The sequence below is a fragment of the Lates calcarifer genome, linkage group LG23, assembly GCF_001640805.2.
Source record: "Lates calcarifer isolate ASB-BC8 linkage group LG23, TLL_Latcal_v3, whole genome shotgun sequence".
In the NCBI taxonomy this organism is placed as follows: domain Eukaryota; kingdom Metazoa; phylum Chordata; class Actinopteri; family Centropomidae; genus Lates; species Lates calcarifer.
Window position 1 is genome coordinate 11,210,714 of NC_066855.1, and position 14,481 is coordinate 11,225,194.

The following is a 14,481-nucleotide window of genomic DNA, read 5'->3' on the forward strand; positions in this document are numbered from 1 at the left end:
CACAGCTGCAGACACTCTGCCACTCATATATTACATTGTTTTCCGATGGGTTAGTAACAATGTAAGCAGAATATTTGTACCAATACAGTCAGATGTCTGAGAGCATTCATATGCAAAGTTCTACCATAATAAACTACAGCTAAAATTTCTATAAAAACAAAACAAAAAAAAAAAACAGATTAAATTAACCTGAACGACAACCCTGCTGGTGGCAGAGGGCTGAGAAGCAGGAGGGGCAGGGAGAGAATGAGGGCTCCTATGAGCAAATTGCCTGGACTTAATCAACCAGTCTTACTGAACCATCCAAATGAAAACTAATGGACTTGGGTGCTTGCTGTGATTGCCCCACATGCAACAATGTGTGGGCAGGAGCGTTGCTTTCTGAGTTCTTCAATTAAAAAACTGGGAATTTCTACAGACCGCTGGTCAGCCTACATACCTATTCTACGTGTATCCCTATTGGTCAATTGTTCAGCTCAAACAGAACGGACTTATTAATTCCATTTCCACTGCCAGGAAAATTATTTTTATGTGTTGATTAAACTTGGTCAAAATCGTAAAAAATGTATGAAGTGTAGAATTAAAACTCATATCCGAATGAGCTAATTTGTGTATGCATTATTCATAATGGTGACATTTGTGTCACACAATTGTGCTGGCCACAATATAATAAAAAATAGTACATGAATAAAAAAATTAACAAAAAAAAAAAGAAACAAAATAACAAACACTAGTACATCAAACTTTATTCAACCACATTCAGCCTTAATAATCAGAGTTTAAGTGCTTTACTCTGCAACTTAAATGATCTGATTTTATTTTCAACTAAGTAGCCATATAAATTATGGTGCCACAGCGTATGGGCATTGTAAAAACATAATGACCATATCCAAGCTGAAGGTCAAAGTTATGTAAAAATACAAAAGTCTCCAGCACAGGAACAATTAAAGAGAAGCACATTCTGTTTAACTTGGACAACAAACATACTGAGTGAATTTTAGCTCTACCAATCATGCCAAAATTAGGGAGAGGAATATGTAGGAGAAAACATGTCAGTTGGTCCTAATCAAACAAAACATCTGATATAAAAAGCCCTGGTGGAACTGACTGAGGAGAAAAGTTTGCCAGTTTGTCGGAAATGGACTCAAGGAGATATATACAGAGGATGAGGGAAGAAAAAAGGGAAAACTTGACGTTGCTCTGGTTCGTTTTCAACAGTTTAGGAGCGTTAATCATCACATTACTGTTGATTAAAAGCTTTTACGTCTCTAATCAGAAAGTTGACAGGCAGATCAAAGAGCAAAACACAAATTTCTTGCCTTTTAATTATCTGTACAACACCACACCTCGGGCAGCTCTTCCCTGCCTATCTCCTCAAACTCAGCGAAAGACTGCGAAAGGAGATCTAACACTCTTCAACAGTTCATTATCCAATAAAATGGGAGATGGGGGGAGAGAAAATACACATGCCGACACACACAGTCACACACACCCACACACAAAGCTTTAAGGCTTCATGATTATTGTAGACCTGGGGGAGGCCTGCAATCTTCTTTATTAACATGTCCCAATTTGGAACATCTTAATTATGTTTGTCAAAATCAGACTTGGTGTCAGACTCATTTGCATGTTTTGACAATGCCAGTTGGGAGCCTCCCTCTATTTTTCCTCAGAGTGCGAGGAGTGCTAGAGAATTTAACACTTTTAAGCACCTACTGATAATAGGTTCTTGTTGCTAAATGAATGAAATAACTTGTGCTTTGTTAGGTTCACCCTCCCAGCCTCACTGTTTGTGAGTTTAAGTTAAAACTGATGCAAACACAGTCAAGTAGACACAAAGGAGCTTCTAGACTGTCTTGATCAATGCTTGATCACCACTCCTGTTCAAACTGATGAGGATGGGATGCCTTCTGCAGCCCGACTGTTCATGCCCAGCTGTTACCTGTCAAGTGGTTTGGACATGAAAAGTCCATCCTACTTCAGGAAAAAGATCTGGCATCACTTTGGAGGTTCTCACAAGTCCTACGCGAACCTTAGTTCATTCAGCACTAGAACAGATTGCTGCCTGACTCATGATCACATCCCATTTGAATAATAGAAAGCAACGGATCACTCTCTCCCTTCCCCCATTAACAGCTCACTAAATGAATCCTCGTTACGTCAAGGATATGTAAAACAAGCATGGTCGAAAACAAACAAACAATCTGTGGGGACATAGGACTGTCTGCAGCAATTTAGAAATGGAGAAAAAGGAGGGCATGAAAGCGAGACATCAAACATTAGCCTGAATGGAAGGCGCAGGCCATTAGAAGTGGTTGCACTGACAGGATCTGACAGTTGGAAACACTTAAAGATTATTTTCTTCAAACTTTGAATTCATTAATACTCATGAGCTGAGGAAGCACTCCCAAAACACAGCAAAAAAAGGAGAGGGCTGGGCTAAGTGTTGAAGCTAGCTGTAGCGTGATGGGTTGCACCAAGGGGGCCAGTTCAGTCTCATTGAATGAAGCTCATTTTCTTGGTACCGATTAGTATTATAACAACATTTTTGACCAAATCTGACCCGCCCTGCTCACCACATTTTATCATTTCCAATGGACAACTGTCATGGGTATTTTGGCTGCATAGTCCCTGATTACCATGCCCAATAAGCGATTCAAATAATGGGTTTACACTGAAAAATGGTTTAAAATCTTCCTGGTCACTCTATAGGACTTGTACTGTTGCTGCAACCACAGATGTCAGACATTAAGTTGGTGAGTAACCAGATAAGAATGATGGCCACACTACATATTAAAGACCAAGATTGTAAAAAACATAATTTCCCTTTAATTTGAAGGAAGAGAGGCTTGTTGAACTTCCTATTTATGTATGAAAATAAAATATAAGTCTTCAATTTGTCACGTTGAAGAACTGAAGACGAAACACTTCTTTCCTGTTATTAACGTTAACATTTTATGTCTGCATTGGTGGCATGCATTAAATTGTTTCAGCATTTCACTGCAACAGACATAGTCGCCTTCTTATGTGCAGACGATACATCAAATCCTCTTCAGCAAATCTAAGGTGCTCTGACAATTTTGTTTGAGCGAGCAACAGTGGAGCCTGTTAACAGAACACTGTGTCATTGTGGCTGCTCTGACAGACAGTTTGTGTTTTACTTTGGGGTAATACCATCACACTTCCCTGCTCTGGTAAAAGGAAAATAATACTGCTATTATAGGGGGGGATACGAGGCACAGAGGGGACTCACAAAAGAGAGACACATCATGCGCGTCATTTAACAATGACCGGGGCCACGGAGTTGAAGGCAGATTATTGTCAGCTGCCACTGTGAACACACACAACATGGCACGACATGTGAGGGCATGTCAAAGCTCTTGTGTACAGTGTACATTGTTTATCTGTTCTTCCTTTATATTGTTCCTTTATAACATCTAGTCATTTTCAAGCAATGAATTCAGCCATTTTCACTGAACGCTTCATCTTAGAAAGTTGTTGGAAATTCTGTCAATTGCAAGGCTTTATTTACAATATGCAAGAGCAGTACAATAGACATGACTTCAGTTACTACCAGTAAAGATGAGAGTAGGACACTGGGATTATAGTAGGACACAATTAATAATAACAACAGATCTATATCCACAAACCTAAATAAGCACAATCACATATTTTGAGAAAACTCATTTTTTTTATTTGGCAGTTTAGGCTAAAGACAACTTCAAGCTTTTGCTTTAATATTGATGTTCTGCATAATACACCACCCTGTGTGTTACACTACTTCCAGAAATCCAGAAGATTATACTCAAAGAAGTATCACCTGACTAGAAGACAGAGGGAACAACACGTGTTGACTTCTTGAATTTGTCTGTTAACTGACATAAATGTAACTCTGTGCATCACTGCTGGGGCGACGAGGTGTCTCCTTTTCCTCATCATTAAGTAAAACAGGCCTAAGTGAATACCCAACCCACCTGCCATCATCCTCCACACTAATGAAGCATATCTAAGTTTTAAGACACAGCAGAACTAATTTAATCTATTTTCTAAGGGGCCTTGGCACCATCAAATTAATTATTCATAAAGGACATGATATTATAACTCAATTGTCAACTCAGTAGCTGGCCCTTTTTTTTAACCTCCCCCTGCTTGTCGCTCTCTTTTGTCTTGTACGCTCTTTCTTTTAAATAAAATCATTCGCTTTTAATCTATAACGAAGTAATACACATTGTCATTTGCTGCTGAACAAAATAATTTCCTTTATTTTTTTAAGTTTGCCAGTGAAAGTGACAATAGGGTAGGGGAGAGTTTCTGCGATTGGCGCGGCTCCCTGTGGGTTTTCCAGTATGCTGATGGGGCTAGCTTTACCGCAGAGAAAAAAGAAAGACAGAAAGACAAAGAGAGAGTCATCAAGTCTGTAATAACACAACCTTAGATACCTTTTATTTCCCCCTAATGAATAATGTATGCCATCTGGCAAAGCTAATCTTGCCATAATGTTGCTTAGACAGGTTGGCCACCAGGAGGTGGAACAAAATTTCTTTTACACACAGCGGTTCTTTTAGCCAGGTGTCATTTTCTCTTCAGGGGTAGGATGATAGTATGTGACCCTGTCATGACTGACAGGAACAGCGGCAGCCTGGCATTGCTACAACACCCTATAGTGAGAAAATAATACTAATATGCTGATTCCTCATATAAGTATGTGGATCCTCTGTGCATCAGCATGTGGTCCACACAGCCAGGCAACCAAAAAGGAAAATAACCACCACAACTCCAGTGCTTTCAGAGTATCTATTGTCACATAGTATCCATGCACAAGTACAAACTTTGAACACAAGGTGCTACAAGATCAAGCAGTGCCACAGTACACTTGTATATATATAATGTATTTGCACCTCTACACCGTAAATACACATACAGACACACAAACACACCACATGCCTCTGTAACTCTCTGCGGCTGAAAGGTTTTTAAGAATAATAGGCCACAGTCACAGGATATTTACATTAGATTAGACGACGACAGTTTTGGATGGACCAGCATGTGGTAGCAGACACAGCTAGCAGCCACCCAAACAGTTGTTCCTTCTCTCAGAAATGAGCATGAGACAGCCAAGGCTCTGTAATACCTGTTGGCATGGTCCATCTATGTAGGGATTGTATTGCTTTGAGATGAAGTCCCTGGTGCTTGTGACCGTCCAATCAACTAAGTTACATGAAATTCTTTTTAACCATTAAAGGACTGAAAGAAAATGCTGTCATACAGTCTGCTTGTCAGATATATGGCTCAAGGGACATCCAGCAGACAGGGACCACTATAACCATCCCTTGATACACTTAAAAAAATAACATTTTTAAGTCTAGTTCTCCTAAGCTTGATAGAATATTGTTAGTTTACTATGATGCTCTGCAATTCTGTGCTGGGCTAACACTTGGGAGAGGGAAGATGAGAGTGATGAGACTCAACAATTCAGTCTACGTGAAGGCCACATAACCAAAACCAGTTGCCAATGCACAATGATGCATAGCAACACACCAAAAAGGCAATGAAGAAGAAAACTCAAAGCAAAGAAAAGCAAAGAAATACGCAATATGTGACTCAGAATATCTTAAAAATTGGCTTTGCAAGTTTTTCATGAGGTAGGAAACATATTCAACATATTTTTTAGACCTCAAGAAGGCACACAATGAATTTTGGAGAGAAACACCAAGTGTAAACATAGCTCTCTTCCACAGGGTCCTTTTAATTTGAGCACACAATTTTATGAAACTAGTAGTGTTTCCTTTTTTAAAGTGCACTGACAACTACAGTGTAATCGGCCTATGATTTTGTTTTTATTTTGTCTGTAAGGGAATATTTATGACATACACTGGAACAAGCACACTGTAATTTTGACAGCTCTAATTTAAGGTTATCTTTCAAGATTTTATGTGGAACACATTTAGTATAATGAACAGAGGCTGACCCAAGCAGACGTCATCTGATAAAATAACTTTCTTTGACAATTTTTAACAACAGTCAACAAATTAAAGAACTGAACAGGAAAGTAAAATTCAAGTACATTAAATGGGTGTCCTTTGAGAAATGAAATGTATCCCATGGAGTGTTTTTACTGTGTAAAGCTTTCATCTCAGAGGGTTGTCAATGGCCAGCAATCATAAAAGTAAGTGGAAATAAAAGTTTTTGAATGTAGTTATGGAAAGCAATGCTCACCAGAACAGTGATCATTTTAAAGTGAAAAGCATTCTGAAACAGAATGTCAATACCCATCAGATATTTATGGATTTTTAGGTGAATATGTAAGATTGTGTAGGTTTGTCAGTGACTGAATATGTGCAAAATAAAGACATTCACCTGGCAGTAGATCTCCAGCAAACAATCTCTGTATGGGAGATAGGCTATGATACAGTGCACCTATTAGAACTGCAATATGAGCTGTGACAATGGGCAGCCTTTGCATGCTCCATCCCCTGATTGTAATTGAGGGCGACGCGTGACAGCCCCCCATGTGCCCTCTCTGCAGTGGCCCTGGGCATAGGGCGTGCTGACAGAAGAGGAATCGGAGACGGCGGCACGCGGTCCTGGCCTGGCACGGCCATGGCATGGTACCCTTAGGGGCGCTGACCCTCCCCCTCTCAACCCGCTGCAACTTTTGCTGCCTCACCTCTGTCACCAGGCATCTCGGAGGCTAACGAGAGGGCACCCGAGACTGCTTAACAATTCCACCACATCCGCTGGCTGGGTATGCAAGCAGCTCTTTTTTCCTCTCTCCCGTCAGTGTTCCTCTCCCCCTGCTCTGAGACCTTTGGTGAAATAAGTGTCAGCCTGAGGAGACAGGCACTCATCAACACTTTATACCTGGGAGGTATATTAATGCTGTGATGGTTTCCTGGAGGAGGGAAGAAAAAAAGCTTTGTCCTCGTAGAGAGAGATAAAGGACGAAGGCTTGGACAACTTTTGAGGATGTTAACTTTGGTAGTGTTTATGTGGATATAATGTGAAAGGTACAAAAGCACAAGGCAGAAGCACAGACAGAAATGATCTCACGTATAGAAGTATCCCCAAAGAGGCTGAAAATACTGATACTTGGCCATGTGTTTCTAAAAGAAGCTATATTTATCTAAAGTTTCTCTTGATCAATAACTGAGATAGATAGGAATAACATGATGTTGGAGAGAGAGCAAGGGAGTTACAGGGAGAGAAGAAGCGTGAGAGAAAAATGAGAAAATGCATTAGTTTCTCTGTACAGATCCTCCCCACCAGGATCCGAGTTACAAATGAAACTTCACTTCCACAACAAGTGGAGCTTGAAGCCTACAGGGGCCTTCTGGTATCCAGTCGGAGATACATAATTAAAGGAACACGGAGAGGGAGCATGTTATTACCAATGTTTTCATTAGGCCAAGTTAACACACTGGTCTCCCCCAAGACTTACAGACAACAGACAAGAAAGTGGATGGAATGGGATGCTGTCTGTTGGGGTCTAAAACTCTGTTCAAGAACTGTTCACATTAGTGCTGGTTCTGCATCCTCCCATTCTGGCCATACAGCTACTCTATAAAAACATTTAATTTTGACATCAGAAATACGAAAAAGCACGCACGGGCCTGCTTTTTTCATGATATTTTCACTCTTTTCCCCAACATCCAGGCTTAAATTAGCCAGGATTTTTAAGATCAGGGACTGTTTTTTAGGCTATGAAAAATGGATTAAATGAAGAGGAAGTCTGGCCTAATGAGCTCCCTGGGCTATGGAGCAGCAGGGACCATGAGGGGAAAGAAGGGAGACGAGGCAAGCCTTTGAGGAAGAGGGGGCCGCAGCCATGCCCAAAGTGTGCCAGCTTCCCCTCACTTTAGCGCCAATGGCACAGACGGCACCTGGGCAAGGCTTGGCCACCCTTGTCTTGTGCCAAAGGAGAAGAGAGGCAACAGCAAGTTTGTGTTGAACCTGAAAAGTTTGACTGGCCATCTTTGAGGTACTTTTACACACACACACACACACACACATACACACACATACATATATATAAATACATGTATAACATTTATTTATTTATTTTTTTACTTTTTTGCTGATGGTTCAGTCCTTGAGTGAAAAAATGAAAAATCTCTTCTTTATTGTGTGTCAGCCTATATACTGCATGTCCTTTCATTGGAAACACCATAACAAACAAGAGGAGAAAAAGAAATGGAAGCTTAGATATAAAAAAATATCTGACATTGCACTTTCACTGAGACTGGCTTAACAGTATAGTGAGTCAACTGGGGCAAATACAACATGAACCTGTTAAAGAATAGAGCAGCATAAAGGACAGACCATCACCAAGCTAGAAGCAAGTTGTACCTCAGGTTTATAAAGCAACTTTTATAGGTTTTCAGCATTCTTCTCTGGTGGGATTTTTCAGATATTTTCTCTCATGTCTGATTTTGAGTGAACTGATCTCTCGTCTCTGATTAGTCACACAAAGTGGAATTCAGGTTACACTCCAGTTGTGAGTCATCCACAGCCTAGACATAACTGCTGCTGGAATTTTATTATTAACTGCAGCCAAACTATGTCTTGGGATATGATCAACGTTAAGGCCCTGAGTACATACTGAAGTTCCAGTTAAAGTTAATGATAAATAGAGTTGTTTAATTTTTATTTAAATGCAACTGCAGTTCTCTGGTTCACTTGTTTTGATGTATTATATCTAAGTATAACTTATATGGGGAACATTTGATAAGTAGTGGGATTAACAGAAACTGATTTTATAGGGATTTCATGATGTGTTGTGTTGACATCTTGGTCTACAGGTTCATGTCATCTTTAGGCATTGCTTGTGTTTAGCAAAAATACTGTATCTTTTTTATACATTTTTCAAAAAAAAATAAAAAATTAGTTCAGTTAGTTAATAAATAAGTTCAGATATAAAGATGTAAAGTTACTTGGTAAGTGATATTTTCACACTAATACAACTTTCTATTCATCTCATATTAGCCATTTTGCTGCAGCAAAGACACTGACGCAGGCAAGCTGCCAGTGACCATGGGACATACAGGGATGGGTTGAGTCTTTATGCCCAAGGAATGTCAACAACTGTCCACAGCCACAGAAAAAAAGGAGGTGGAGTTTATGGATGGGGTATGGGGAAAGGAAGAGGAGGAAAGACGAAGGGATTACTCTGGCAGGTAGTGGCTCCTGGATGCCAGCCAAAATAAAGAACGAGGGGGAGAGAAAACAAAATAGGAGGAGACAAAGATCCTTCACTCAACTTTAAGAAATACAGGTCAAAAGGAACACACAGACAACAGAGAACAACAGCTATAGGAGAGGACAGGAGGGGAGGGGGGTGTAGCTGGCACATTCTTCAGCTACTTTTCCTGACAGCGATTAGAACCTGTCAGAGCCTCTCAACCTGCCACTCCTCTGCACTCATAGGAGGCCTGTCATTACAAATAGCCCAGATTAAAATACCACACTCCTGGGACACAGGCCTTGACCCCCACCTACCCCACATTGCCAAATGTCTACCCACGCAGTCACCCACCCTGTCAAGTGGGAGGGAGGAGGTAAAGGGTGAGGAAGGCTGGCAACTGTGAGAGAGCAGAAGGGCCGTTAAGGTTAGAGATGTTAAAAAAAAACAAAATGGATGGAAGAGTAATGGGAACAGATAAGCTGACCTAAAAAAACATTACATGGGAGAAGACAGAATTGAGGAAGAGCAAAAAGAAGCCAGAAAGAAATACAAAATGACAGAAGAAAATAAATATTACAAGTTGAAAAATGACATGAAATGTAGGTCTTAAATCCCACACCAAAATCTGGGATCAAATCCCGCATGTGTCTTACTTCTGGAACCCCACTGCCATTCATCTTTCCTGCTAAGCATAGAGAGCAAGTCTCCCACACTACTAATAATGAGGACACTGTTGTATTTGTTTACAGGATGTACATTTTTGAATTCCTGTCAGGCTTCTGTTAGATAAATAAAACAGTAGAACAGAAAAAATCAAGACCATAAGACTCTTGATTTGTCTGAAGTGCTGGACAGTTCTTTCACACTTGTCCTGCACCTGAGACGCACAGCAACGCAGTTTAATTAGGCTAATGGTAACAAAGCACTGAGAAATAGTATAGGTTTTCAGCTCAAGCCTTCTGCACATGTCAACTTGTATTTCTGTATAAAGGAGACATATGCAAACAGAGAATAATGAGTCCAACATGTCCCAGCTCTATCTGGTGCCAACGTGAATCGTCTGTCCTGACACTGAAAAATGACCTATCTCAGCAAGATTTGGAGGGGGGCTGGTGTGTGTGACAGCCACCAGCACTGTGCTGACAGCCCAATAGAGTGGGGGAGGAAGGCATCATTAAGATCACACACACAAATATACAAATACACACATCAACGCGCAAATATTTATGTACAGAATACTCAAATACACTCCATCAGACATGAGAAAATAGTGTGCATGCCTGCTTGCACAGAGAAAAGAAAGAAAACATCTCTTGACTGATATTTTCTACCTCAAACAGAGCATGACGTTGTGGCCGCTGTCATGTCACAGTGGCAAGCACACTGTGGCAGAGCCAGGCAAGGCTAAACATTACCAAAACAGACAGGAAAAACAGATTATATGACATACCACATCTTAGTTATACAGAGCCTTAATACAAGCATAAACACATGGCTGAGCACAACTCCACAGGGCATGGCATAATATAATACACGCATCACTGTCATAAAATGTTATTAAAATAGATTAGCCTGAAATTACCTGACAGTCTTGCAAGCTACAAATCAACATCCATATGGTGCCATAAAAAGAAACACCTGCAGCAGGTTAGAAACCAATTCAAATCAGTGTAGATACCTTTGGTGGCTCTAACAAAAGCGAAAAATGAAAAATTAACCCACAGGGACTGATGGCAAATACATCAAATCCGATCTTGACCTAAAACTCTTCTTTTGTTTTCAACTCAAAATAGCAGTAAAATAATCTTTGATACATGGACAGCATGTGAGAAGACTGGCCTGACAACAGCATTAGCTCACCATGATGAATTTAAATGAGCGAACTTGGGGAGTTGACAGACTAGTTCTCTCCTCATGAGCCTGTCTCCTGAGAGGAGATGACAACTGAATGATGTGTAATTAGGCCCATCGCTTGTTTAATTTTAAAAACAAGGGCTGAAGGAGGCAAACAATGGGGATAAAAGCGAGCCTACAAGGAAACTTTTTACATAAATGCTTCTACAAAATTGGTGACGAGAGAAATTTGCTGCTAGACCAACCAGCAAAGCCTAAGGATTGGTCAAAGCTCAACTGCTGCTCAACTAAACCTTTTCTGAGACATTTCAACCAAACAAGCACTTATTTAATTAGAAACACATAATATTTTTTTCTTGGGTTGCAGTCTGTTTTTTTATTCTTGCCAGAAACAGTGAGAAACTTGAATTTGTGTATAAGCTTTTTTGAGAAATAGCTTGGGTTCCTATCCTGTTGGCTTGTTCTATAGTCCTCTCATTACAGAAGAGGAAGCAAGGGGCGAACAGAGAGAAGCAGGAATACAAGGAGGTGACAGAGAAAGACAGAGATCTCCAGTGACACGTTGAGACATAAACAGCTGATAGTTATCTGTGCACCAAGCCCAGGTTGTGTGTTGCTGTGTGTTAAGCTTACAGCAATGATGTCTGGGATGGGAAAAAGAAAATCCGAAGACATTTTATGACAGACAACCTTCACACTGCAGCAGAGCTGTCAAGTGGCCACAACTTAAGAGTGGGTCATTTTGAATGCTGACTTTCAGCCTTACAACATAGAAAACATGTAGTGAACTTTATTCTAAGGATATGTCATGCAAAGTAAATATTCAGACATGTTTATGACTTGACAAGACAACTTAAATTGCTTAAAGCATTTGCTGAGTTGTTTTACCACTGTGACACTGACAATGTCCCAAAAACAGCAAAACAATGGAGTTAGTAAACCCAAAAATGCCATGACCTGAACAGTAGTGCGCCTCAGTTTGCAAGTCAGATTACCCCAAGACCGTATATCGAGTTTCCACCAGGAGGTGGAACAACGTCTTACAACCTCTTTTCTCCACTCAGGTCAAGCTCTCCAAAAAAAAAAAAAGTGTGAAAAAAGCCCCTCATCTAATTAAAATAACAAACAAAAACCCTCACTGCCAGCTACACAGTATTCACACAGTAAGTCATACCTAGACTGTACAACCATATAATGTATAATGTATAGCCCACTCGCCCACCACATGAAAAATATGTACATATTCCAAAACAATGAGGTGGTACACAAGTGCAAGTGGCAAGAGGGAAAAGGAAGGAGTGTATATGTGTGTGTGTGTGTGTGTGTGTATAGACAAACTCCTGATAGTGACCCCGTACCTCATCTCCAGGGCATAAATAAACATGTGTGTGTAAGCGAGCCTGTGGATTATAATCAGAGAGAAAAGGGAATCAAATTTATTCTGCTGCTGTCATTAATATTTCAGGGCTGTTACTGTAGCCCATGTGAAAGAGCATGAATGATTAATTTAGACATCACCTCTGTCACAATCCCTTACCAGGCCTGGCCCGTGATCCACCTTTGAGAATAGTAAACAAAAGGTGGGCTCTCCCTCGTTTTTGTTGTGGTCTGGTTTGGGCTGTTCCTGTCTGGCAAGTAGGAGGGGTAGGGGTGGGGGGGTTGAGGTGCCACGTGGTGTTGTTGAACAAGTTGGCTGCCTTTGTGGTTTGCCTGTGACATTCAGGTGTTGTGTGAACAGCAGTAGCTAGGTGTGGGGACCAGATCTACTACTGAGAGCAAAACTTATCGCAGGATCATGCGTGAGTAAGGAGTTTATGTGCACAACAGTGATGGCGGTGAGGGGTGTGTGCCGATCCACCAAAGAGGGTCAACGGTGTTTGGGCAGTATTCGAAATAATGTAGCATCTATTCTTTTGCAACACTGTATACTGGCCAAATAGCACAGACACAAGTGTCCATTACAAAAGCACTATTAATATCCTGTCTATGTGTTTCTCATTGACAACAAAGCTCAGGATAACAGCGCTAACAGCATGCACCAAACACAACTGTTCAACCCATTAGTCTGCAAACCAGATACATCAATAGCCCCAACACTCTGACAGGCGCACGTTAACACCCTCATTCCAAGTCGATGGATGAGCATCTTAGCAGGTGATGGATGGGAAGGCATCCGCAAGGTCCTATCAAACTGACATGTGCCCCATACCTGTGTTTTTGATTTGTGTTTGGGCTTTGTGTGACGCTTGTCTGACAAGTGGAGATCACAAGGAGACAGGATCCATCTATCAGACCGCTGATGCCACTGCTGCCGTCTCAAGGGCCTGAGGGCGTGGTGCATACATCTGTATGTGTGTGTGTATGTATATGTGAGTGCGTGTGTGTGTGTGTGTGTGTACAAGAGAGTGAAAGTAAGTTTGTGTAGAGTCTATGTTTGTCTATCAGAAAACTGTTGACTTGCGTGTGTTTTTGTGCAAGAGAGCACATTCGTATGTTTATGTATGTTTGAGAATGTTATATAGTAAGTGTTAATGTGTGTGAGTGTGTGTGTCTGTGTGGGGCTACCTGCTGAGCAGTGAATCCACAGGGGCAAAGCGAGGAAGGATGACACTGATGCGATGTGTTGGCATGTGCCCTCGGGTGGTTTTGGTGTGGTTGTCATTTTGTTGTTTTTCGCATTGCTCCCCCTTCGTCATACCCCGCATTATTCAAATAACGCGCCCCAAAGTTCCATAAATAAATAATGAATTCAGAACTAGGTGGATTGATGAACAGTGATGGAGAAGTATTTGTTTTTTTGTTTTTTTTTCCCACAGATGTCTCGTTGTTTGGACAAAGTCTTTGACAGGCACTTTTCTCTTGGGAGATTGAGCTTATCAGAAAAAGAAGTCTTGGGTTAGAAGGATGCTGTCTCGCTGAGCTGTGTGCCTGCGTGCATGTGTGTGTGTTTCCGTGTGTAGATCTATTCTAATTCAAACCATGGCTTAGCTTTTTAAAAATAAAGAAGTTCCACTTTCTAAAATAGTTATCTGGATAAACTGGCTGTGTCGGTCAATAACTTGAAAGCAACAACCAAGTGTGTCAAGAGGTCAAACTCTACAAGAAGAGCAGAAAGACTCACTACACATAATACACAACCCAACTGAACAACAGAATACAAAGCACACACATACACTCTCTCTCAAGCACATACACACAGACACAACGGAAATTAACATTATAAAAGATTACATATGGGATCACAGACTCCTGAACTTATTTCTCACACATATACATGTTACAACACCCCAATCCTTTCTCTAAGCAAATCTCCATAGCTTATGGGACCTAAGGAGGTCAACATGCATCTGAAACTTCCTTGTCTTTCCCCAGAAAAAAAAATGTGTGGGACTTGAAAGCAGCGGCAACTCGCTGATTCTCTTCTCTATAGTTCCTAAAGCCAATGC

General features: G+C 40.8%; 1 protein-coding gene across 6 annotated transcripts in view; it reads right to left on the reverse strand.

The window, feature by feature from the left end:
* vti1a (vesicle transport through interaction with t-SNAREs 1A) overlaps positions 1-14,481 on the reverse strand; it is a 111,059-nt gene that overhangs the window by 44,937 nt on the left and 51,641 nt on the right. Inside the window, exon 7 of one of the 6 annotated variants that reach the window (XM_051066149.1) lies at positions 4,217-4,362. The exons of the other annotated variants lie outside the window; for them this stretch is intronic. Coding sequence (XP_050922106.1) covers positions 4,232-4,362 — 131 coding nt within the window. The 3' untranslated portion in view covers positions 4,217-4,231. Of the gene's footprint in view, positions 1-4,216; positions 4,363-14,481 lie in introns of those variants that run through there. 6 annotated transcript variants of the gene reach the window in all.